At 38.6% G+C, this 27,132-nt stretch overlaps 3 protein-coding genes across 3 annotated transcripts in view; 2 read left to right on the top strand and 1 right to left on the bottom strand.

Moving 5' to 3' along the window:
• Positions 1-1,431: 1,431 nt before the first annotated feature.
• LOC107601590 (probable G-protein coupled receptor 139) lies at positions 1,432-11,770 on the top strand. The gene is made up of 2 exons (XM_016293832.1): positions 1,432-1,734; positions 10,803-11,770. The coding sequence occupies exons 1-2, from the start codon at positions 1,611-1,613 to the stop codon at positions 11,768-11,770; spliced, it is 1,092 nt and encodes a 363-aa protein (XP_016149318.1). The 5' UTR covers positions 1,432-1,610.
• A 5,856-nt stretch (positions 11,771-17,626) lies between these two features.
• Positions 17,627-26,686, bottom strand: LOC107601591 (RNA-binding protein with serine-rich domain 1). Its single transcript, XM_016293833.1, has 7 exons — positions 26,544-26,686; positions 24,881-25,033; positions 24,613-24,798; positions 24,424-24,529; positions 23,338-23,491; positions 18,473-18,614; positions 17,627-18,196 (listed from the first exon to the last, which is right to left on the bottom strand). Coding segments are annotated over exons 1-7 (849 nt in total). The 5' UTR covers positions 26,546-26,686; the 3' UTR covers positions 17,627-18,090.
• A 30-nt stretch (positions 26,687-26,716) lies between these two features.
• LOC107601588 (uncharacterized) overlaps positions 26,717-27,132 on the top strand; it is a 10,468-nt gene continuing 10,052 nt past the window's right edge. Inside the window, exon 1 of the mRNA XM_016293831.1 lies at positions 26,717-26,828. The gene's annotated coding sequence lies outside the window, so the exon portion shown is untranslated. The remainder of the gene's footprint in view (positions 26,829-27,132) is intronic.

The following is a 27,132-nucleotide window of genomic DNA, read 5'->3' as shown; positions in this document are numbered from 1 at the left end:
CGTATCATATGTACGCGAAAACTGCGTATTATATGCACGCCAAACACATGCATATCATATGCACGCCAAAGTCAATTTTTGCGTATCAATACCATGAGTTTTCATTTTTTATTTGGAGTACTATTTATACACATTTTCATGAGACTGCGCTTTTATATATAAAGAATTTGCCACTGATGATTCAAACGCGAGTTTTGAGCAGTGTAGAGTAGCGTTTGTAGTTTGTCATTTCTCCGATCACAAATGCAGACATGGTTTTATGTTTACGCGGCGCAATGCAACGCAGCGTGTAAAAAGACAGTACAAGTCATTATAATCCGTCATTATGTCCCCACTGGATGCAACAAATGCCTCGTTTGTAATGGGTTTTATTGGTTTTGTCTGGTCGTGCCGGGAGACGGCATCACAGTATGGTAAGGGGCGTAACATTTCCGTCACACGCTTGAGGTATTCGGCCAATCACAACGCACTAGATAGCTGGCCAATCAGAACACACCTCGCTTTTCAGAACGATGAGCTTTGTAAAAATCGACGCGTTTCAGAAAGGCGGGGCATAGAGGAGAAACAATAATGTACAGTATGTGGAAAATAATGTGTTTTTTGTAATGTTTGTTTTTAAACCGCATAAAAACATTTCATTACACCAAATACACAAAATAATGTTCTTTTTAGCAACACCATATGACCCATTTAATATATTATTATACTATAATTAAGTTATTATAATTATTATATTATTTAAAGATAAAACGTGCAATAAAATGAACAGTAGAAGTAGCAGAAGCTTCTACAATACATTACGTCAGGCTTAATTGAGCATGAAAATGACTAAAGGACACATCTATTTACAAAAAAATTGAGCCGACTAATAGTTTTCATATTCTTTGATTTCTACCCAGTATGCTTAAAAAAAAATACAAATGCAAAGATAATACAGTTATCGATAATCTGTATCGGCAAGTGGTATTTTGAAATAATTAATTGTTATTATTATTTTCAAAAGTGTGTGGTGGCAAAAAAAATCATTTAAATAATTATTAATAATAAAAAAAATATCTAGGATGCTTTTAATTTTTCCCAAGATAATGACAAAATTCACAAGTTCAAAAATGCTAAATAGCTAGCACCCGTGTCCAACTGGTGCGAACTAGTCGAGTCATGCTAGAGCTCTTATTTACTTCTGGGTCGCCCTTCAGATGCACGAGTGTGTCAGCACAGAAATCACCTCTCAGCGGTGTCAACACCAATCTTCTCTTCCTCACTTAACGCCTCTCGCTCTCCCAATGTTCATCTCCTTCAAGCCACCCTCCCCCCTCGTCACTTATTTTCACCCTTTTTGCGTTCATGCCTCCCCAGATTTCATTCCCACCAGCTCGCAACACCCCCCCCACCCCTCCCTCTCTCACACACACACACACTCACTCACTCTTCCTCACATCCCTGCCTCTCTTCCCATCACATCGCCGGCTTCCTCGCCTCCCATCGTCTGTGTTTCTGCTGCGCAGTCATCCTCCGGCTCCCACACGTGTCAGCCGGCTCTTCCTCTGCGTGTCCTGCGGTCCAGCTGTGGTTCGTCTTCTCTCTGGAGCTTGAAGGAGGGCAGAGAGGCCATGGAGCACAGCCACATCTTCACCGTGCTGTCCACCAACTCCAGTTCCTGGAGTCCTCACGGTTGCCCTCTCGGACAGTTTCCTGTCATCTACTACAGTTCCTTGCTGTGCCTCGGCCTGCCTGGTAAGAAGGATGCAAGAAAGATTTCCTGTGTTAACAGTGCAACAATGCATGTGTTCATGCATGACTTTGTGTATTCATTGAAGTGCATAGGAGTGAGAGGAGTGCATTGCCTCAAATATTCACATTTGTGGTCAGTTTGTACAGATTGTTTGTGCAGATTCTTAATATCTTGATTATTTAGTGCTTTTATGCATGACTTTGTGCATTTGTGAAGTGCATAGGGGTGAGAAGAGTGCATCATCCCAGATATTCACATTTGTACCTGTCAATACAGGTTTTTCACACCGATTCTTAAAATCTTGATTATTTAGTGCACAATGCATGTTTTTATGCATGAATTTGTCTGTGCATATATGAAGTGCACAAAACTTCTGCGGAAAAAAAGAAGGCTTAATTTGTTGTGTCGTGCCGCGCCGCATCCAGTGTAGACCATAGATATGTATATATATATATATATATATATATATATATCTATGGTGTAGACAGCATCACTGATTATAATGAGTTCCATAGTATTTTGTCGCGCCGCGCCACTCGCGTCCGGTGTAGACACGGTGTAACATTGGTTGTGCTTTGTTTCACAGAACTAATCGTTGCCTGGGTTGCGTAGGTATGTTTGGGCCGGAGCTATCAAAATAGGGGCGAGACCCTTTTGGGGTAGGGGCGTGTTTGTTTTGTTGATTTGAAATGTCAACATTGGCTACCAGAAATCGCTTACCCCACCTTTAAATCATACCAAAAAATAATTAAAAAAAATATATTAAAATTATGCATTTTAATATATTGCTGTGACATTTCATATTAAACTGCACAGCTGTGAACTGCGCGGCAACTTGTAAAAACCTGCTATTTACAGTTTAAAGGGGTCATATGATGCGATTTCTATTTTTCCTTTTCTTTGGTGTGTTATGTAGCTATTTGTGCATGTATAAGATCTGCAGAGTTACAAAGTCTCCCACAAAAGGATTTATAAAAAAATAGCCAGACTGGGCTAAAACGCCTCGTTCTAACACGCCCCCACATATCTACGTCACTATGTGGAAATATTAGCATAATGCCGGCCAAATGTGCACGCAAAGAAAGAAGGTGTGGTTTCAGGAACAGCAGTAGTGTTGATGCAGCCATGTCAGGGAGACGCTGTGTGTTTCTGTGCAAAAGCAAAAGCACTTTATTTGGCCTTCCGGAAGTAGATGCAATGAGGAATCATTGGTTAAGATTTATTTACAACAGAACAGCACAACCCAGATGTTCGAATTTGTGCAACGCATTCTACGGATGACAGTTTTGTAAACCTAGCCTACAAGGTGTAGCCTACAAGGCTGGCTGTGCAAAGGCTATTTCTAAAAAAAATGGGTCAATTCTGACGTTGCTATGACAATCTGGCACTTATTCTGAATCAGCGACTGTAAGTAGGTTTTCTTAATAGTTTAAGTATTTGCTATTGACTGTTCAAATGCAGAGTTTTGCACCGTGTAGAGTATCACGTCGTGTGTGTGTGTGTGTGTGCGTGTGCGTGAGAGAGAGACAGGGTCACATCACAGTGGAGTCAGCTTTCTTAATCGCGGCTTGTGTACTGCAAATACATACGAGCATCATCTACTACAATAATGTACAGTATTTGAAAAATAATGTGTTTTTTGAACATTAAAGCATGTCAACATATTCTGTTACACCAAATAATGATCTTTAAAATAGCATCATATGACCCCTTTAATGAAATTTGAAGACTGTTGTATCATTGTATATTCCCAACTTCGCTAAATCAGAAAATAAGAGTAGAAACCACAGAAACGAGTGTGTTAAGATGAGCTCATGCCTGTTCGATTGATCGCTGGAGGTTAAGCTCATTAAGGTCACTAATTGGAAGAGGTTGGTCTTATTTCATTGGCTTCTCGCACTGAAGGCTGTACTTTGAAGGACTGTTTGATTTATGTGTTTTGGTTCAATTGAAGATGAAGGGTTTTCATCCAGAAACTGACTATAACATCACGTGTTTTGGAAGGTCACAGATCCACAGTAACGATCCTCTCACCACCTCTACATTGCCCTGGTGGTGTTATTCACCAGTTAAGAGGTGGAGCCAATGATTTTCAATTTAGGTAAATGATCCCGGGCACTCTGAGAGCTCACCGCCTCTGTGAGGAAAGTGTTTGTGAGCGTTTTTGTGTTTGTTTCAGGACGATCAGCAAGTCGGGCAAAACTTTTAGGGTGAGAGTTGCTGAATTCAGACAAAAAATTTTTGCAGGCTTCGTTGCAGTATCTTGTCAGATTTTGAGACACTGCTGAGATCTCAAACTCTAGAAGAGACACAGAGTTTACAGGGGGCTTTTCCTCACAAAAAGCTGGAGACTTCAGAAAAAGTCTCTTTATACTGCCAATGGCAGGTGACTTGAGAAAATTTACCATACATTTTTTTTTTTACCAGCTATGAAACTCTATGTGCATTATTTCATTAAAAAACAAACAGAACTGATTTCCAAAAAAAACTAATGAGATATCATAGAGATCTCATTGGTAATATTTACAATTTAGCAGTATACAATATGCATACTGTGCACAGTACGCAAATTTTGAAAATGAATTTTTAATTGACTTTTTATTGACCCATTATTTATTTGAACTGACAAAAATTTGGAAAATGTTTAAAAATTCCAACACAGAAAGGCATCAATGTAGTATACAACTGTTTAAAATGGTTGCCAAATATTGTATATACTATTTTATGAAAAATAGCATGCAGAATGCAATATATACTATAAACAATACTCTCAAAACAATACAAACATGTGGATTCAAAGCAAACATCCATTACAATTGGTTGCTCCTGTTCTGGGACTCAGAGACCTGTACAAAGACAGGAGTCAAGTGAAATCAATATGCTTATGGTGTTGACCACAGCTAAATGGAAATGTCAGGAAATGTACAACCTCCAGGCCGCAATGGATTCCTTTTGTTTGTCTAAATAAAGTATGTTCTCAGCGGGGCATCTGGAGAGATTAATCCAGTGAAAGAGAAACAAAAGCGGAATGGACAGTGGCGTATGAAAAAGAAGAATAAAGAGGATAAGGAAAGTAAAACAAAGGGAGTTGGGAGTGGGATTTGGTGAATCTGGATTTTATGTTGGACTGCAGTCTTAGTGACACTCTGATACACATGAACACACTTACATACGAAGTCTGCAAGACCTAAAACTGATCCACACAGCCAAGGACACACACAAACCACTAGTAGAAACTCATTATCAAATAGACGACCAATAACATTAAGGCTCCCTGAAACATACATTAGCAATTAAACAAATACTACAACATTAAAAGTTTAAGCTACAAAAAACAAAACATCTAAAACTGACAATGCTAGGTAACTGATTATGTGTAATTTGGATTAAGTTGTTGTAATTACATTATACTACATTTGAAAAGACTCGTTATCAGACTACAGTTACTTTTTTATTGATTACATGATTACATATTATTCAATATTATTCACACAAGTCTTTGTCTATGGAAAACTTTTGTCTTTCAAACACATTAAAATGTTTAACGCACTTCATGTTGTTAATAACAATGAATATATGTTTGTTCTCTTTTTATTTTTATATCAATATGGATTATCCTATTGATATACGATTTCGGCCGCAAGTAATCTAGAATTAGTCTGATTACATTACCTAAAATATGTAATGTAATGGATCTACTTCAGTTTGTCTAATGTAATTTGGAATCAGTAATGGACTACAATTTGTAAGTAATCTTCCCAGCACTAGAAACTACATTTTGAAAACTGCAGAATTTGATGCAAATGAGAGAGAAATGAGTAACTGAATTTCATAATAAATGTAATTACTATGACAAGAAGCAATCAATAGTAATCTGAAAAAGAAATCAAAGAATTCAGTTCAGCTGTAATAGAGTTCAGGCTGTTGTCACTGAACTAAGACACACAAATAACCTTCACTATAGTGATCCTGAACAAAAAAACACTGAGTTTGACACTGGAAAGCTTGTTTTGTGCAGCCCGTAGGAAAGACAAATCTAAAATGAGATCTCAATTGTTTCTTTTAGAAAGCAATGGCATCAAAAGGAGACATTTGTCTCCTGAATCTCAAGATGTTCTATTGCTAAAAAGACCCCCGTAATCTCATATGGGTTTCAGAACAGCTCTCAATTGTCAGAGTTCAGGCTGTTGTCACTGAACTAAGACACACAAATAACCTTCACTATAGTGATCCTGAACAAAAAAAACACTGAGTTTGACACTGGAAAGCTTGTTTTGTGCAGCCCGTAGGAAAGACAAATCTAAAATGAGATCTCAATTGTTTCTTTTAGAAAGCAATGGCATCAAAAGGAGACATTTGTCTCCTGAATCTCAAGATGTTCTATTGCTAAAAAGACCCCCGTAATCTCATATGGGTTTCAGAACAGCTCTCAATTGTGCTTGGATTTGCTAAGATACCAAAGTCTGCAATCAAATGTCATCTCAATATAAAAAATTTTCATCAAATTCTCCCAAAAACCAAATTACCTGACTGATCCACATTCATGTTACAGCTCAATCTAAGTCGCTAGAACGGAGCAGAAGGTTCATACCCTCGAAATTATGGTCCTTTCATTCAGAACTATGTAAAATAATTTGACAGTAATAATCTATTATAAAGACCTAAACGATAATTCTGAACCTGTATGCGATTATCTTGTCTTCCTGTGGCGGAATACATTTCACGTGATTGCACACGCTCTCTTCCCGCGTGTTTCTTTCCTAAGGGCGCTCAAAACGTTATTCTGAGTAAGCGCCATTCATTTCTGCTACTTCTGCCTTTCTACCAATGGTATGGAAACGGTTGTATCGAATGTTATCGAAGCCAGACAGTTGAAGGCTCGTCTCATGACTAAACTGGCCAATCAGACTGGATATTCAAATAACGCAACGTAGTTCACGAGGGAGATTCAAACCCAATCAGCTTTTGGTTAAAGGGGTCATATGATGTTGCTAAAAAGAACATTATTTTGTGTATTTGGTGTAATGAAATGTGTTTACGCGGTTTAAAGTTAAAAAAACACATTATTTTCCACATACTGTACATTATTGTTTCTCCTCTATGCCCCGCCTTTCTGAAACCCGTCGATTGTTACAAAGCTCATCGGTCAGATAAGTGAGGTGTACGCTGATTGGCCAGCTATCTAGTGCGTTGTGATTGGTCGAATACCTCAAGCGTGAGATGGAAATGTTACGCCCCTCACATACTGTTGATGCCGTGTCCCGGCCGGAGCGAAGAGACAAAAACATTAAAACCCATTACAAACGAGGCATTTGTTGCATCCAGTGGGGACACAATTATTGATTATAATGACTTATACTGTCTTTTTACGAGTTGCGTTGCACTGCATTGCGCCGCGTAAACATAAAACTCTGTCTGCATTTGTGATAAGAGAAATGACAAACAACAAGTGCTACTCTACACTGCCCAAAACTCACGTTTGAATCATCAGTGGCAAGTAGTTTTGCTTTCACAATGAAAAACACAGCGGCCTAGCGTGAGAGGAAGCCCCGGCTTAGCGTGAGCAGAGGCCGGGCTAGAGTGAGCTGAGGCGGCGGGCTTGAGAACGGCGCGGCCGGCGAGTAACACTCCAAAGAGAAAGGACAAATTGAAATCGCATCATATGACCCCCTTTAAGCATTGGTGCGTTAACTAACCTGCATTTAAACACAACAGGTGAGGAGATTTTAATTTAGTCAAAAAACATATTAATGAAGCAATTAATTTGACAGTAATAATCTATTATAAAGACCTAAACGATAATTCTGAACCTGTATGCGATTATCTTGTCTTCCTGCGGCGGAATACATTTCACGTGATTGCACACGCTCTCTTCCCGCGCGTTTCTTTCCTAAGGGCGCGCAAAACGTCCTCTTTTGAATTTGCCATAATTAGGAGTAGATGAAGGTTATCTGTGAGTAAATGTTACATGGAATAGGTATATATGTTTTTATAATGACTCTGCAAGATTTGTTCAGTTGATGCACTGTATTTACAGGTGATATTTATTTACTGTAATGAGCTAGGTGGTATCATTTGTGAACATGAGCAGAATTTTCAGTAAATATATACAAATCAAATTTATATATATAAAAAAATCTGAAAAAGACTTTCATTTAAATGGGTTCATCAGTATTAATTTATATATCAGCCTCCTGGGGGGAAAAAACGGGTTAACAGATATTAAGATTCACAGCTGTAATCACAGTCGTCACATGGGAAATAGATAGACAGGTCAGCACATTGCATGTAGTAGCCTAGGTCATGTGGCTATTCATGCATACAGAAAATGTACATGCTGTGCACAATATACATACTGTATACTCCAGAAAAAATAAGGGTAGCATGCTGATATGCTATTTTTCTAACCTAAAAAATCTCCTAAACTATGAAAGACTAACCTCAGAGCACTAAAATGTTTGTGAGTTCAACCGAGAGATAGACAGCTTTGTTTGCATTTTTAATGTGTGTTCTGAAAAGGTAAAACTTGCATTTTTTCTTCAAACGTGATGCAAATGAATCAATCAAACCTATCTCTGTCTGTCTTTCCTTTTGTCTATACATCTTTAAAAGGATGCTTGTGTGCCTGAGATTGCCAGTGTTTATGTAAATGTGTATGTGTGAGTTTGAAGCTGGAGTCTTTGTAATTTGTAATCAGCTGATGTTCTGAAACTGTGAAGTGCGATTCTCCAGACTCCTGACTGGCATATGTAATCCAATTCCATCTTTATCAGCAGCCTGAATGACTGTTAGACAGGCAGAGACACACCATGGGTGCAAAACACTTTGAAGTTTTCATCCAGTATGTCGTTCCACGCAGCAGCCCATTGGCTACAGTAAGGCCATGGTAGGAAATTTACTGCAACTTTTGGTGAATTACTTTTTCAGGTTAACATATCCCAGAACGTTTCCTGAGGTCTTTTGTAATGAGGCTTTATCCTCCACGCGTCCCCTACCGCTGTATTAAATTGTTTGGCTTAAATAAAGGCAGGGCTTTTGTGTGCATGCTCTTTTTATCACAGTAAGAGGTCATGGCAATCGCTGGTCATTTCTTCTGCCTGTACATCTCACGCTGCCTGTGCGTGACCCACAAACAGTACAGGTTTGGATGAAAGCAAGGTAATGAAAGGAAGAGGAAAGAGTGGATGCTAGAGGGTCTGTGTATTCTTGGGCCTTTTTCCTGGGTCACTGTGACATGAACGTAGAGCACCGCATAAGCACCAGCGATTGGATGTAATTGCACATGTTGCTGCTGCTTGTTCAGTTTTTATTGAAGGTCACAATGAGACAGGCAGGCAGGAAGAAGAGGGGCAAATTGAATTACCAAGTCTCAGAATGGTCACATTCTCTCATGCCTTTGGATATGCATCTGTATACATGGCCGCACGTGTGTGAATTTCAGTGTGCATGTGTGCCAACGTGTGAACACGTGCATGTGTGTGAATTTGAGTGTGTATGTGTGAATGCATGCAACTGAATGATAATGTATGCATCTGAACTTGTGTGTGAATGTATGTGTGTAAATGCTTCTGATTTGCAGCGCATGTGTACGAACTTATGCATGTGGCTGTATGTTCATGCGTGTGATTTTGAGTGTGTATGAATGCATGCATGTGAATGTATATGTATGCATCTGAACATGTATGTGAATGTATATGTGAAAAAATGCATGTGACTGTGCATGTGTGTGAATTAAAATTTGTGCATGTAAATTTGTCTAAATGCACGTACATGCAAATATGCTTGCAAGCATGTGAATGTGTGCATGTGAAATGGTGACTATATGGATGTTAATTTTAGCGTTTGCGTGTGAATGCATGCATGTGAGCATTCATATATGCATGAAAATATGAATGCATGAGTGTGTGTGACTGTGCATGCGAAAGAATGTGTATGAAAATGAATGCATGCTTTAATGAGCACATGCACGTTGATGCTGTAAATGCATGTAAACGTGTGCATGTGTGTGCACACGTTAAGGTAAGTGTATGTATTTCATGTGATTTGTACGCTTTGAGCCATTGTAAAGTGTGCAGTGAGTAAGAAAGATGGAGCAGCTTTTGATTTCAGCTTCGCTAAATTTTGTTACTATTTGTGGTACTGCAATTCCAGTGCAATATTGTATGACTCATTCTTTACACCCGAAAGTTTAATAAAGATGCAATTTTCTCACCTGTATGTGCCATTTTCCGGCAAGACTGACTTCAACACGTTCTCACCATATTCTGCTTTCTCTCCATTTCTTCTCACGTTCCACAGCAAACATCCTCACCGTGATCATCCTTTCTCAGCTGGTGCTACGGCGACAGAAATCGTCCTATAACTACCTACTGGCCCTGGCCGTAGCCGACATCCTGGTCCTGCTGTTGATCGTGTTTGTGGACTTCCTGTTGGAGGACTTCATTCTCGGAGCGCCTCTTCCCCACTCGCTTAACAAAGCTGTGCAGGTGCTGGAGTTCTCCTCCATCCACACATCCATCTGGATCACGGTTCCCCTGACCGTGGACCGCTACATTGCTGTATGCCATCCGCTGCGATACCACACCGTCTCCTACCCGGCCCGAACTCGCAAAGTGATCTTGGCGGTGTACGCTGGCTGCCTGATCACCAGCGTCCCATATTACTGGTGGCCAGAGCTGTGGCACGGGCTGCCGGGAGCGAGCGCTGGTGGCCGCAGTAGCAGCGCAGGCCAGCATGTGTTGGTTTGGGTCCACTGTGCAACGGTTTACCTGCTCCCCTGCTCCGTTTTCTTCTCACTCAATGCCATCATTGTACGCAAGCTCCGTTGCCGCCGTAGCTGCTTCCGTCTGCGCGGCTACTCCACCGGAAAAACCACGGCCATCCTGCTGGCCATCACCTCAGTGTTCGCTGTGCTTTGGGCGCCACGCACCCTCATGATCCTTTACCACCTTTACACGGCCCAACCGGCGATGCCTGGACCGGCCAGGCTGCTGCATTTGGTCACAGATGTGGCAAACATGCTGGCACTTCTCAACACTGGCGTCAACTTCTTCCTGTACTGCTTCATCAGCAAGCGTCCTCACCGTGATCATCCTTTCTCAGCTGGTGCTGCGGCGACAGAAATCGTCCTATAACTACCTACTGGCCCTGGCCGTAGCTGACATCCTGGTCCTGCTGTTGATCGTGTTTGTGGACTTCCTGTTGGAGGACTTCATTCTCGGAGCGCCTCTTCCCCACTCGCTTAACAAAGCTGTGCAGGTGCTGGAGTTCTCCTCCATCCACACATCCATCTGGATCACGGTTCCCCTGACCGTGGACCGCTACATTGCTGTATGCCATCCGCTGCGATACCACACCGTCTCCTACCCGGCCCGAACTCGCAAAGTGATCTTGGCGGTGTACGCTGGCTGCCTGATCACCAGCGTCCCATATTACTGGTGGCCAGAGCTGTGGCACGGGCTGCCGGGAGCGAGCGCTGGTGGCCGCAGTAGCAGCGCAGGCCAGCATGTGTTGGTTTGGGTCCACTGTGCAACGGTTTACCTGCTCCCCTGCTCCGTTTTCTTCTCACTCAATGCCATCATTGTACGCAAGCTCCGTTGCCGCCGTAGCTGCTTCCGTCTGCGCGGCTACTCCACCGGAAAAACCACGGCCATCCTGCTGGCCATCACCTCAGTGTTCGCTGTGCTTTGGGCGCCACGCACCCTCATGATCCTTTACCACCTTTACACGGCCCAACCGGCGATGCCTGGACCGGCCAGGCTGCTGCATTTGGTCACAGATGTGGCAAACATGCTGGCACTTCTCAACACTGGCGTCAACTTCTTCCTGTACTGCTTCATCAGCAAGCGTTTCCGCAGGATGGCCGGCATGGTGCTAAAGGCCCTTTTCCGATGCAGGAAGCAGCCACCGCCATTTTACGCCAGTCACAACTTCTCCATCACCAGCAGCCCTTGGATCTCACCAGCGAACTCACACTGCATCAAGATGCTGGTGTACCAGTACGACAAGAATGGCAAACCAGTCTGCATATCCTCCTGAACGCCAAATCGAGTCATGCCATACCAATATAACGCTGGCTACTAAGTCAGGCGAGGCGAGCTTGGGAAAAGTCCTTCCCGACTGGTGACAAGCAGAAGGCGGCGATTGGTTTGTTGGAAAGTGCCTCAATGAAAGATCCAGTGTCAGGTTCAGAGACATCTTATGGCCAAAATGTGGTTCTTTCTCTGGCAAAAAAAACAAACAAGTAGGAGTGGTCATTAAGCTATAACATGCCAACGCCTTTCAGGATATTAATGCAAAAAAAGACTCAATCTCCAAGTCAAGAGAATTCATGAAAGGCTTGCTCGCATTCCAGGCAATGACCAATATACATATTGATGTGATTTAAAGAGTTTGTCTCTAGTAGGGCTGGGCAATATAAAAATTCAACAACACTCGTTAATTTGTCAATACTTTTGCATTTGCTCTTGATAAATTTAAAAAGGTGGGCTTTTTTGATTGTTTCTTTCAGAACTGAAATGGTCACTTTCCATTACAGCGTCCATTTTAAAAACGGTGGCTTTTAGCCCATGTTTGAAAGCCCCGAGGAGAAGTTTGAGTGTACTGTATTCTTGCATACTCCTTAAAGTTGATAATTTATATATTTAAAATGTTCAGTCTTTTAATTCCGGGGTAATGGACAAAAAAATTGTAACTTATCTTGTTTGCAAGGTCACACGTTTTGTCCAAAAATGCTCTTACATACGAATAAGTGAATCCATTCTTTTGAATGAATAATTTACTGGCTCGCTTCTGCACATGGACTTAAACATGTAAGTGAAGCATGTGCCTATTTTTCTGTCTTTAAAGAGTCTATAACATGCCTACGTAGTGCTGGGTAGATTACTTACAAACTGAAGTATGTTACTGATTACACATACATGATGAAAATTGTAGTCAGTATTGTAATTTAGATTACTCATTTTAGTTGAAGTAGTCTGACAACTTTTGGATTACTTTTGATTTAACTTGTTTACTTAATTGGGATTATTTTTATAAAGAAAATGAGAAATAAACTATGACCGTTAATCAACATCAGAGAACATGCAAGCATAATGTTAAATTACTTCATATGTGATTTATTATTTATTTATTTTACATATTAATTGTTTAGATTTAGATTTAAATCTCAGGGGGACTTCAAGTAAATATTTTAGGTCAAAACAGTTTGACTGGCAAAAAAAAAAGATTGGGAATCATGAACATCACAAGGACAAACATTAATAAACATGAAAACAGCAAAAGTTACGTTATCAAAGTTGACTGAGAGGTGCTCAGGTACATTTGTAATCATGTAAGCCATAAAAAGTAACTGTAATCTGATATGAGCATTTTAAAACATAATAATCTAATTATACGTTCAACATTTTTGGAATCTGATTACGTAAACCAGATTGAATGTAATCAGATACTACCCAGCACTGTACATACCCTGATAGTGCATAATTGTATTAATTGAAACTATTGAATCAATACACTGAACAAGTCAGTGTTTTGAACCCGAGCGAGCGAGACTCAAAGTGGCACCGAAGAAGAGTTGTTTATTGTACAAACTGAACAAACGAATCCGAGTGAACTAGGATGATCCCGTTCGTTCAGCTCGTTCACTCAGATGAATCAATATTTTCACCATACTAGCAATAGCAAAGTAGCAAATTGTGGTTTTGCCAGCTTGTGATGTGAATTAAACGCGAAACAAATTAAACAGACAATCCGGCCGAATAGGAAACATGTCAACACATTTGCATTGGATTTCATGGGGTTTTTAGAAATGTAACTATATGAAGTGTGTGTAACAGTAATCCAAATGCTCTTAATATGCAATTATTTTGTGGAGCAGCCTGTAATTATGCATATTGATTGTTATTGCTATTGTAATTAATTACATTAATATGGACCCTGTAATGGGAATTCTTACAAAATCTGAGTTATTTTACTCAGTCAGTAGAACGTTCAGGAAATAGGAGCCCCGTTACTGGTGACTTTAAGGTTAACCTGTATAACCCGTGAGATCTCGGTCATGTCAGTGAACTATAGGCAAAAAGTGTGTAATATCGTATGTTAGATATGTACAGAATACAAATTAAGCAAAACTATAGACTAGAATGTCAAGGTGCTGCTGAAGTGTCTGTACTGTATATCATCCAAACTGATATTTATTATTTATTTGTTTCTACCATATTTGCCTCTGTCCTTTTTCACTAAGATTGTCTACACATATTATCCACACTACTATTAAAGGGAACATTTATGAATAAATTGCAAAAAATGGCATAAACAGAATCCAGAGTGGCCACTAAAAAGTATCGTGACTCATGTCTGAATGTCATTGCATTAGACGGTTTGATATTTTGTATAATGCAAAAAGGTTTGTACATTTTTAAGTGTGACTTCTGTGTTCATGTACTTTTTGAGGCCACTACATGAAGGGCCAGTCAAAAACCAATAATAAATGTTTTCATGTCCAGGGTTCCTTTTCTCTGAACAATCACAAAGCTTATATATTTGGACAGTACTGCCAATGTATTGATGCGACAGATCATTTAAAGCCACGATCAGCCTTCATGCATAAAATAACAAATAAGGGGGTAAGATTATATATATGTGTTTCCTGATCCTTTAATCTTTTTTGATATGGCCATCTCTGCTTATGCGGCCTAAGAGACACTAAAGTATTTATTTTTGAGCACATATTTGAACAATAATGTAGATATTTTATTTGATTAAGTCATTGAGGCTGTTAACCTTTGATATGTGTACAAGAATGAATGTATGTGATCAGATATGAAGCATATTTGCTTTGTTTCCAGTATATAGCCATGTTTTACAGTTTCTTTAAGATGTTTGGCTGATCAGCAGTGAATCTTTCTATACGTAGGCCAAGTGAATGTATTTGTGTATTTCCAGTGAATGTACTGTATGTTATGGAAAATAGCATGCAAGTTATTCTGATGTATATTTTCTTGAACACATTAATCATTAAAAATGTATCACCTTTTACCTACCTTCAGTGTCTGAAGTTTACGATTATTAACATATGAAAAAAACTTATATACGCCTAATGAATAAAAGTACCAATGTGGGGAATCTATGTTGAAGAAGTGTATTAATGTAAAACCCATATTTAAAATAAATGTATAATATATGAGCAATATCAGCGGCTGTGATTAGGCCTGAGTGCAGTAGGCAATCACAGTCGCTGATATAGAGTCGGTATCGCTCTCGTACTCGAGTGATATTGCGTTTATACAACAGTTCGACGGCACGAGTGTAAATATATAAGAAAAACAATAACGGAGTGTCTTTAAAAACCCTTTTGTGCGGAACTACTTCCTTCCGCCACATATTCAAATCTCAGTTTGACAGTTTAACAGCTGAGCTGAAGCCTCCATTACTAATTCAAAAACGTCACTTTAGAACTAGTAATGAAGGAATGTTGAGTTGCTTCATTAAAAACTTATTGTATTACTTAATTAAAAGCTCACTGTATTATGTAGAGTATAGTATTGTGAGAGAGAGATGGACTGAGCGAGTGTGATTACCTGCATCTGATACAGCAATCATTCTTCAGCTCAATCTCATATTCACAATAAAACATTTCAATGTCACCTGAGGAAAGCATTATCATTAGGGCCTTTCGCACCGCAGGAACCTTTTCCTAGTACCAGAACTAATTGTCGAACTACCCACTTTTCGGCGTGTTCGCACCGCCGGAACTGGGAGTGATTTTAGTAACGGACTGCCTTTTTCGAGAACCAAATTAGCTCCTACTCCGGAGCAGGGTCTAACCAGCACAACTGATACTAATCGTGACGTAAGTAGACATTGATTGGCCAAACGCGTATGAAAACGCCCTCACCCACCATGATTTAAAACTCTGTGTAAACATACTGTAAGCATGTCAACTTATTTCGCAAATATGGAGAACAGCGATAGATGGACGGACGCTGAAGTGCAGGCACTTGTAGCAAATGTAGCACTGCCAGTTGTCATTGGAGATTCTTAGTCCTCCTTTCCATTCTTTCAATCGCTTTACGTATACGTCGACTTTCCATGTCCATTATTGTGAAACCCGCGAGACACAACAAAACACAGCTCCAATCACAACCTCCATCCTCCTGTTGTTAATGTTGTTCTTTGTTTCTGTTGTTGAACGTTGGTGAGGCTGCTCTCAGCGGGTTCATGAGAGCTGAGCGGCCGCTGACGCCCTGGAGCTCACGTCTCCGAAAACGTCGAAGCAAATTTTCAAACAGACATTATCTTTATTAACAAACCGTATATTTGAAATCTAAACAAGTACATTATCTCCTAAAAAAACTCTTAAAACTAAATTTTGTGACACAAAAACAGTATTCTTTTTAAATTTTAGTGGATTTGGATGTCCGTCATGACACTCGCTGAGAAATATGGGAAGTGCAGTGATACAAGCGGTGAAAGGGCATTCCTGTGGCGTTACCAGTACAATAGCTCACCGTTCTCAACCAATCAGATTTGAAAACCAGAACGAACTGTTGTATGTATAATATAATATAGGCCTTTATAATGTTGTTGATGTTGCAATGAAAAAAGGTAATTTTTTTCTTATATACATTTAAAAATATATTTGGATTAATAAAAAAAAAGATTTTAAGGTGAAATATAAGCTTGGCAGTTTTGGTAAAATAAACCCAGTAAAGAACACAGCGGTAGTTAGCTCACCTTCCTGATCAATAAATGTTAGTGCTCTTGGGTACAATGCTTAAGTTGCTCTAAGTAATTAGCACATTTAGCTGGTCCACAAGCAAATTCAGCAACTAAATCAATGTGATGTGGATCACAATCCATCACTTCACATCAAACCTCATCTGCAGCTGAAAAGGCCCTTTTTGTCCAGGCACAATTCTCACTACTGCTTACTGTTTATTGTGCCTGACAGACGCAAGCTTGTGACCCAACATGCCTCATTACCCTTGACACATACGAGTCAATCTCCAGCAGGCCACAGATACAGAAGCTCATTTCCAAACGCGACCGTCTGGGCTTGTCAGCCCCGGGGATCAGCTGCTGATAAAGTGCAGTTTTAATGTCCATGTTAATGGCTGAATAAAATGAAGTGGCACAGAGGCCCAGCTGAGCAGGTTTGGCTGTTTAGCTTCAGCACTTACTGCACGAATGTCACGGTATTTTATGATTTCACCATTGACCAATTATTTTGGAGGGCTCTTTACAGCATGAAACTGACATTTTTCCCCAAAGAGACTTCAGCATTCCCATTCATCTTAATGGCTGATGCATCAAGTTTTTGCAATCTTTGGGCACGGATGTTTTTTTGAGTCAGTCACCTGAGCTTCACATGCTATCAGAATTACCATAAGAGTTTTCTAGTCAGAAATTGGACATGAACGGTCTCTGAAGTCGTATTTACAACTGGTGAACTTATAAAGCATATTTGATCATATATGATACGCAAATTTCTAAGGCCGCTAAATCATCAACATAAGCAAAACCTTACTAAAAAAAAACCTATTGTACACAACCAATTGCATATTTTTGCTCATTTTTAGCCGCTCAAAATTGAGATGTTTTTATTACTCCTTTTCCCCTTCATATTCCCCCATTTCATATTATATGTAAAGGCTGATGTATCAAATAAGATACACAGCATAAAGCCTTTTCTTTAACATTTTCTATAAAAGGTTCATTAAACTATTCCATTTATAAACATATGCTGTTCTGACTATGATTTCATATTTCAGGCTTTGCAAGGTTAAAAGAACTGAACATTTAGGAAAACATCTGCATTTGTGTTTTTAAGGAATAAACTCAAAGGTTTGGAGCAACATAAGGGTGAGAAAACTACAGCATTGAGGATTTTTATTGTTAAACTGGTTTATTGATTTTCCGTTTTCAATTTACAGATCATTCGATTTTACGGGATTAGAAGGCGCTCATGAGAGATTAATTTTGTGGAACCGCTAATGTAACTAACAAAAGCCATTCAGTGAGCAAATGTTAACTTTTGGATAAAAGTTCAGATTTTTAATCCCATAAACAAACCAGTAAAAAGCTGGATTTCTCAAAACAAAAGCACATTACAAACAGAAGAAAAAAAATATCACAGTAAAATGGAGCATCTAGCACAAACCCAGTGAGTGTACAAACACAGAAGCAATAAAAACCAAACACATCCACCCTAACATCAATGTTACAAGACGGGGCTTTTACGTACAATCCTGAGGTACTAGAGAAAAGGGAAAACAATTGGACTATTTATCTCTCATTTCCAACTAAAATATGAGCGGGCCAAAAAGACAAGTCATTCGTGAGAATGGAGCATCTCGCTAACGGGACGAGTTGGAACTGGAGCGGGAGCGATGTCGCCTGCGACCCGGAGACCTGGAGCGAGAACGTCTCCTCACTGGCGAGCGTCGCCGTGGAGACCGAGACCTGCGGAAAAGACGAACTGTCAGCTCTGGCAAAGATAAATCACAGACGATCACTCACTAATTACCTGATAAGACACATAAAAGGAAGTCTGTCTACTCTCTGAAGCACGAGGATGAATAAAAAGAAATGCGAGGTGAAAGGACAGATCGGACATTCGCAAACAGTGTGACTGAAATGAAATTTAGGCCTGTGAGAGAATTGGATTGATTGGTTCCCATCGACCTGCACAGAAATCACAGCATGCCAGTAGGACTAAAACACATTAGAAAAGCCAACCTTCTCCTCATGCGAGGTGGCGTGCGGCGCCACATGGGAGGTGGAGGAGGCATTCGGCGCGGAGGAGACGGTCTTCTCGGGACAGGTCGTATCCTCTGGGCCAGGACAGCCGTGGCTGTGATTTCCTGACCGTCGATCTGACCTGAGGACAGTAATAGAGTATTAAAAAAATCCCTTACAGTGAACTAAACTGCAGTCACCTGATCTGTTTTTTTTTGTGTTTTTTTTTTTTTTTTTAAGTTAAATAAGTTGAAAATGAGAAATGTGGCCTTGCCAACTAGCTAAAATATATATATAATCTTTTTTGGGGGGTAACACCAAATAATGCATTCATTAACTTAACAATGAGCAAGACATTGGTTACAGTATTTATTAATCTTTGTTAATAAGGGTAGTTAATTAAAATACCACTGTGCATTGTTAGTTCATAGTAGCTCAGGTCCATTAAATAATATGAACAGATACAAATTTTGATTTTAATAACGTATTAGTAAATGTTGAAATTAACAATGAAATTAATCATGTTTTAGAAGTATTTTTCATTGCTAGCTCATGTTAAATAATCTATTTGACTAATGGTAACAAATGAACTAGGGATGCATCGATCCGATACTCAGTATCGGTATCGGCTCTGATACTCATTTTCAGCCGGATCGGTTATCGGTCAGACGAGACCGATCCAAATCCGATATTCTGCGTATACTATTGTGTTATTGTTAAGCCCCACGAAAGCACAAAAACATTATAAAGCACCATGCAGTCGAAGTCCAAGTGTTCTGAACCCGTTCCATAGTTTAATGTGAGGTACAGATGAATATTTAAGTTGTTAAATTCAAGTTCACGTAAACTCTTCTCTCCGCTGCGTCTGTCTGTCATCCTCCATTCAGCATTCAAACTGCGTGTCACGTTCGGTTACACTCTCCAAGAGCGCACAGTAACTGAAGTTCAAAACGGTTAAAAGAAAAGGCTCAAACTATCACACAGATTGAATAAACTACGCATCAATATCTCTTTCCTTTGTGCGTTGAACTTCTCCATGCGGAGCGCTGCGTGCTGTGACTCCGTGTTGCTTCAAGCGCATCATTCTGCGCATAAGTGCTTTGTGCCACTCCGTATTGGTGCTTTTCGTATTATACTTTTGCGCAATGAAAGATTTATAGATTTATAAGGCTAATTTATAAAGATTATTTATAAGGCTATTAATAATCGAATGTATAGCACAGTAATGGAGGCTGCAACCGAAGATAGAAATGTCTTTTAATTTTATAGTTTATATTTATATATAAATACATTTACTTGTTTTCATTAATGTATTTTACAACAATGCAAAGAGCAATGTGTAACATTTGACCAGATTTAGTCATACACTTATTCACTTTTATTTGTTTCCCACTAAATAATGTTATTTCACTAAATGTTTAGATTTTATAAAATTGTGCACTCATGATTTTTCTAGAATAACTTTTGCCGTTAAATTATCCACTAACTTAGTTTATAATAGTCATAGATTATGATTATATATTTTTTCACTTGTTATTTTTCATTAAAATGAAGTTGTCTATATTTAGCAGATTGTGTTTAACACACAAAAGAGTGAAGATCAGGTCAACACACGGAAGTATAGAAATTCTACATTGATTTTACTTGTTTTCATTAATGTATTTTACAACAATGCAAAGAGCAATGTGTAACATTTGACCAGATTTAGTCATACACTTATTCACTTTTATTTGTTTCCCACTAAATAATGTTATTTCACTAAATGTTTAGATTTTATAAAATTGTGCACTCATGATTTTTCTAGAATAACTTTTGCCGTTAAATTATCCACTAACTTAGTTTATAATAGTCATAGATTATGATTATATATTTTTTCACTTGTTATTTTTCATTAAAATGAAGTTGTCTATATTTAGCAGATTGTGTTTAACACACAAAAGAGTGAAGATCAGGTCAACACACGGAAGTATAGAAATTCTACATTGATTTAAAAAAAAAAAAAAAAAAAACCTGCGCTGGTATCGGATCGGAATCGGCCGATACTCAGAATTTTCTGGATCGGATCTGGAAAAATGGTATCGTTGCATCCCTAAAATGAACCATACTGTAAAGTGTTACTGTAAAGTGGTATCATTTTTAAATGTTTTATTTTAGTTAACCTTTGTTTTAACTAACTAACATGTTTTTTTATGGTTTTAGTTAACAGTAGCAACCCTGCAACTGATTCAGTTCAGTTGTTTTTTTTATCCCCCCACACATACCTCCATCCATGTGTTTGAGGGCTTTCTGGGCATCCTCTGGAGACTCATACTCCACATAAGCGTAACCCTTTGACAGATTGGGGTGTAAACGGTCTGGGGGCATGTCAATCATCTTGATCTTGCCATAAGTCAAGAAGATCTCTTGAATATGTTCCTACAGAAAATCAAGTACAGAAGCAGATCAGCAAATAGCAATACAACAGAGATGAGTAATGAAGTAAGAATAAGTGCTGATGCACCAATACCTCAACATATTCAAATAAATAATTTTAAAATGTTTTAAAATGCATGTGTAAATGTGCTTTTAAGTGTGCTGTTTTTGTACCTTTTGCAATACTTCAGTAATAATGGCAAATACCAATACAACAGAGATGAGTAATGAAGTAAGAATAAGTGCTGATGCACCAATACCTCAACATATTCAAATAAATCATTTTAAAATGTTTTAAAATGCATGTGTAAATGTGCTTTTAAGTGTGCTGTTTTTGTACCTTTTGCAATACTTCAGTAATAATTAAAGTAGTTTTTTTTATACATATACAATAATTTACTTTCCCATTTCTGAATGTCTTAAATATTTTATGCTGTTAGACATCTAAAAAAAAAAATTTGAAATACTTGTTAATTTAAGGCAAGACACCAGGTGAACTGAGAAATTTAACTAATAGATATCACAATTATTTTCCCAGCTGATTATTCACACATACATTAAGACAACTGTTTTGTGTTACAGATTTTCTGAAATGATGCATTTTCAATTATGCACCAGTTTGCATACATTTCTGAACATTGTATAAAGCCAATTTGGAATTCTTGTTTGATTTTGTTGACATCTACAAGGTTTTACAAGGGATTTTTGGATAGAAAACACTGTCAAACACCATGTTTTTAGGAATAAAATGTTATATCGGGCAAATGATATGAAGAAACCCCTCTGTAAGAACCAACAGAATTTAGATAGGAATAAACGGAGTCTTCAAGCTCAAATCTACAGACACAAATAAAGTGTATAAGAAAAAGTGTAATAAAATAAACACTTAAATCCATTTAAAAAAAAATAAGAAATGCTAAATAAAACTGCCACATACATCTTTTTAATTTGTTTATATTAAATTAAGAAATCATGACATTTCACTGGTACGAACTACAAAATGTTTTGGATCATGACAACATTTATAATATACAAAGAATATAGTGAATATTCAATAAAGGCGACTGAATGAGAAACACCAGTTATGTGATGCGCTGATCTTGAACCGTACCTTGGTTACGTTCCTGGTGAGTCTTCCCAGATGAAGTTTGGTGGGTTTGGGGCTCGGGCTCCTCCTCTTCCTTTCTTTCTCATCAGTCCGTTTTTGTGATTTGGACCTGGTTAAAAGCATAAATTCAGTAAGTGCCATGCCTGGTTTTCTCATGAATGAAGTGTTTGGGTCAAAAAGCCCAGAACCTACTTTGATCGCGAGCGGCGTCGGTTGTCGTGGCGACGGCGGCTCGGGCTGGGAGACCCAGAGGACCCAGATGAACTAGATGAACGAGAGGAACTGGATGACCCAGAGTGGCTGGAACCAGAGGAAGAGCTGGACCCGCTGGACGAGCCAGAGCTGGAGCCAGAACTGCTGCTGGAGCTGGAACTGGATCTGAGGTCGAATGAGATACGCATGTTTAGAAAAGGGTCAAAGTATCACACAAACATGAACCCTGAACTCCGTCCCATCTGACCTGCTGCTGCTGCCGGTGGATTTGCTGTGGCGCTTGCGGATCTTGTCTCGGCCTCGCTCCTTCTCCGCTCCCTCTTTCCCAGCAGCCTTCTCCTTCCCTCGTTCCCTGGGTTTGTCCTCCGAACGTTCCCTGCGCTTGGTCGGTGATGGAGCCCTGCGTGAAAAAACCCCCCCAAAAAACAATGGCATCACATTTATTTAAAATAGCCTGTCTCTGAAACTAGTGAGCTGTCACACTCATAATGTACCGTGGTTTGACTCTGTGCACAGCTTTAATGTGTTTTTCATGCTTTTATCACAGCATGCGCTTGAGGGAAATAAGGTCAATTATCGAATTGATTAATAAAATTATCATTAACAATAACCACAATTAGCTCTCCAAGCAAGATCTTTATGACTCTCCTTATCACATTTTAGTCATCAAAACTTATAAAATTGGGCAGTGAATGAAACATGTGAAGAGAGTATATAAAACTCTTATATGATGCAAATAATTATAACAACCACTATAAACTCTCCAAAAGTTAAAATCAATTTTAATTAAATCTCCATTAAACGTAACAATCTGAGATAACTGTAAACAGAATGACTTCCTAATGATGTAATTGCTGATTTTTATTATGATCATGTTCATTATTACTATTTTTTTTACATTTTATTCATCGCAAGCTGTATAAAATTGTTATAATATTGCTTGTACTTTATAAAATTCATTTTATTTGTATTGTCAGTTGTATTTTATGTATTGATAAATGCATGTTTTTCGTGCACAAACCTTTAGAGCAAAAGGTTAAGATTATTACTAAGTTCAAAATTTGCTAATTTATTACAAAGAATGCCATGGCACATGATTTTAAAGATAGATAGATAGATAGATAGATAGTACCTCCATCCATGTGTTTGAGGGCTTTCTGGGCATCCTCTGGAGACTCATACTCCACATAAGCGTAACCCTTTGACAGATTGGGGTGTAAACGGTCTGGGGGCATGTCAATCATCTTGATCTTGCCATAAGTCAAGAAGATCTCTTGAATATGTTCCTACAGAAAATCAAGTACAGAAGCAGATCGGCAAATACCAATACAACAGAGATGAGTAATGAAGTAAGAATAAGTGCTGATGCACCAATACCTCAACATATTCAAATAAATCATTTTAAAATGTTTTAAAATGCATGTGTAAATGTGCTTTTAAGTGTGCTGTTTTTGTACCTTTTGCAATACTTCAGTAATAATTAAAGTAGTTTTTTTTATACATATACAATAATTTACTTTCCCATTTCTGAATGTCTTAAATATTTTATGCTGTTAGACATCTAAAAAAAAAAATTTGAAATACTTGTTAATTTAAGGCAAGACACCAGGTGAACTGAGAAATTTAACTAATAGATATCACAATTATTTTCCCAGCTGATTATTCACACATACATTAAGACAACTGTTTTGTGTTACAGATTTTCTGAAATGATGCATTTTCAATTATGCACCAGTTTGCATACATTTCTGAACATTGTATAAAGCCAATTTGGAATTCTTGTTTGATTTTGTTGACATCTACAAGGTTTTACAAGGGATTTTTGGATAGAAAACACCATGTTTTTAGGAATAAAATGTTATATCGGGCAAATGATATGAAGAAACCCCTCTGTAAGAACCAACAGAATTTAGATAGGAATAAACGGAGTCTTCAAGCTCAAATCTACAGACACAAATAAAGTGTATAAGAAAAAGTGTAATAAAATAAACACTTAAATCCATTTAAAAAAAAATAAGAAATGCTAAATAAAACTGCCACATACATCTTTTTAATTTGTTTATATTAAATTAAGAAATCATGACATTTCACTGGTACGAACTACAAAATGTTTTGGATCATGACAACATTTATAATATACAAAGAATATAGTGAATATTCAATAAAGGCGACTGAATGAGAAACACCAGTTATGTGATGCGCTGATCTTGAACCGTACCTTGGTTACGTTCCTGGTGAGTCTTCCCAGATGAAGTTTGGTGGGTTTGGGGCTCGGGCTCCTCCTCTTCCTTTCTTTCTCATCAGTCCGTTTTTGTGATTTGGACCTGGTTAAAAGCATAAATTCAGTAAGTGCCATGCCTGGTTTTCTCATGAATGAAGTGTTTGGGTCAAAAAGCCCAGAACCTACTTTGATCGCGAGCGGCGTCGGTTGTCGTGGCGACGGCGGCTCGGGCTGGGAGACCCAGAGGACCCAGATGAACTAGATGAACGAGAGGAACTGGATGACCCAGAGTGGCTGGAACCAGAGGAAGAGCTGGACCCGCTGGACGAGCCAGAGCTGGAGCCAGAACTGCTGCTGGAGCTGGAACTGGATCTGAGGTCGAATGAGATACGCATGTTTAGAAAAGGGTCAAAGTATCACACAAACATGAACCCTGAACTCCGTCCCATCTGACCTGCTGCTGCTGCCGGTGGATTTGCTGTGGCGCTTGCGGATCTTGTCTCGGCCTCGCTCCTTCTCCGCTCCCTCTTTCCCAGCAGCCTTCTCCTTCCCTCGTTCCCTGGGTTTGTCCTCCGAACGTTCCCTGCGCTTGGTCGGTGATGGAGCCCTGTTTGAAAAAGAGTCACATTTATTTAAAATAGCCTGCGTCTCACAAACTAGTGAGCGGTCACACTCATAATGTACTGTGGTTATACTCTGTTCACAGCTTTAATGTGTTTTTCATGCTTATATCACAGCATTCCTTTTTGCATGTTTCATTAAAAGCCTATAGCTGAGGGAATTTAAAACACTTTATAGGGGACATTATTCACTGGGACATTGGTAACAAATATTTACTGTGAAGCAGATAGATTAAAACTCCCTTAGCACTAGCAGCAACAGATATACATAATAACCACATTAAGCTCTCCAATAAAGACCTTTATTATTATTACTATCCTTATTATAATTTTTCACATTTTAGTCATCAAAACTTGTATAAAATTGAGTAGCGAATGAACAATGTGAACAGAGTGCTTAAAACTCTCTTAAAGAATGGAAATGATTTACAAAGATGAAGGAAATGGTTAAAGTTATTATTAATAACCACAATTAGCTCCTCAAAAAAAAAATCTAGTTGCTGTTTTTTTATTATGATTTGTGACCCTGCCTGTGAAAACCCAGCTAAAGTTTTTTTGGGGGGGGATTTACTGTTTTCTACATGAAATCATCCTTTATACAGACGTTGAACATTCTGTGAAAATATAACCTTTATATCTTTAATATTGACTGAGCAAGGCCATGTCAAAGATTGAAATCATAGTGAAATTAATGGTTGAAATCATACTTTGATGCTTGTTATCTCATAATTAGATTCTGAGACTTTAGCCTGGATTTCACAGACAGGGTCACATTTTAGTCACCCAATTTTGTATAAAATTGTATTTTATTATTATTTTTTTGCATTCAGTTTTTATCCATTTTATGCATTGATAAATGCACATAACCAAAATAAATCCATGCACAATTTTTATGCAGAAGCCTCTACATCAAAAGATTGTCACGGCAGATAGATAGATAGATAGATAGATTTGAAAAGGAATTAGCATAGTAAACAACCATAACAAAACATGACAAGAATACCATCGTAATTATTTTTTACTTTTACCTTTTGTTTCAATGCAGTGCACGTCATAAAAATCCAAATCAGATTGTTCAAGAATAATCCAAGCATATAAAGCAATCTTCTTAAATCTAGTAAATACCAAGCATTTAACGTTACATCAATCACCAAAGACATTCAATGTGCAGACTAACAAATGCACCTCATGGAAACTCCTAACGTTATCTAAAAAGTACAAAAATATCTATATATTTCAGTGCATATAAATAATATAAATCCTTAACATTTGACGGCTTTATTTGTTTTCAAGAAAGTACGTTTAACGTTATTGATTCGGTTCATTCAACGCGCTGAGCTAATGCTAATCCCGCCGATATTGAACCCGATTACGCAAAATGTCGAAATTAATCATATTAAACGCCGTTAGCATCTCTCTGCGTGCACTCAACCTCATACACGACACAAAACCAGTTCCATATCATAAATATTAATCAAAATAAAGAGTCAAACTTACATGCTGAATGGGCAAGCGCTACACACTGAACGCCGTGCGTAACCACCGTCGCGTCTTAACGACGTTCGCGTGGGGACGCAGGCGTGACGACGCTGCTCCTGCGACAGGCGCACGGAAGCGGGACGTGCGTTAATGCAATGGTCTTAAAGTAACGAAACATACTGTTGCTGTGTTGATAATATCAGACGCACGTTACGGATATGCATACGAGCAGTGCCATGTGACTTTACAATGGAGCAGATCGTCGCTTTAAACATAAATAACAGAAGCGCAAAGTCGCAGTAGGTGAGAGATGCTTGATTTCCATTGTGTTTTTAGTGCACTGGATCCCTTTGCATTGTCGCTACATGAATCACAACTTGCTCCCTGCTAGAAAATCGTAAACTGGTAACTTAGTTTTTGGAAAATGGCAGCTGGTCTAACCTTTTTTGAAAAACTGCTTAAACCAGTCTAACCAGTCTTAGCTGATCCATCTGTCTATCTATATATCTATCTGTCTATCTATCTATCTATATCTGTCTATATATCTATCTGTCTATATATCTGTCTATCTGTCTTTCTTTCTATATATATCTATCTGTCTATATAT

Source organism: Sinocyclocheilus grahami, unplaced genomic scaffold (assembly GCF_001515645.1).
Source record: "Sinocyclocheilus grahami isolate Dianchi unplaced genomic scaffold, SAMN03320097.WGS_v1.1 scaffold307.1, whole genome shotgun sequence".
NCBI classification, from domain to species: Eukaryota; Metazoa; Chordata; class Actinopteri; order Cypriniformes; family Cyprinidae; genus Sinocyclocheilus; species Sinocyclocheilus grahami.
This window is presented reverse-complemented; position numbering and strand designations above follow the sequence as displayed.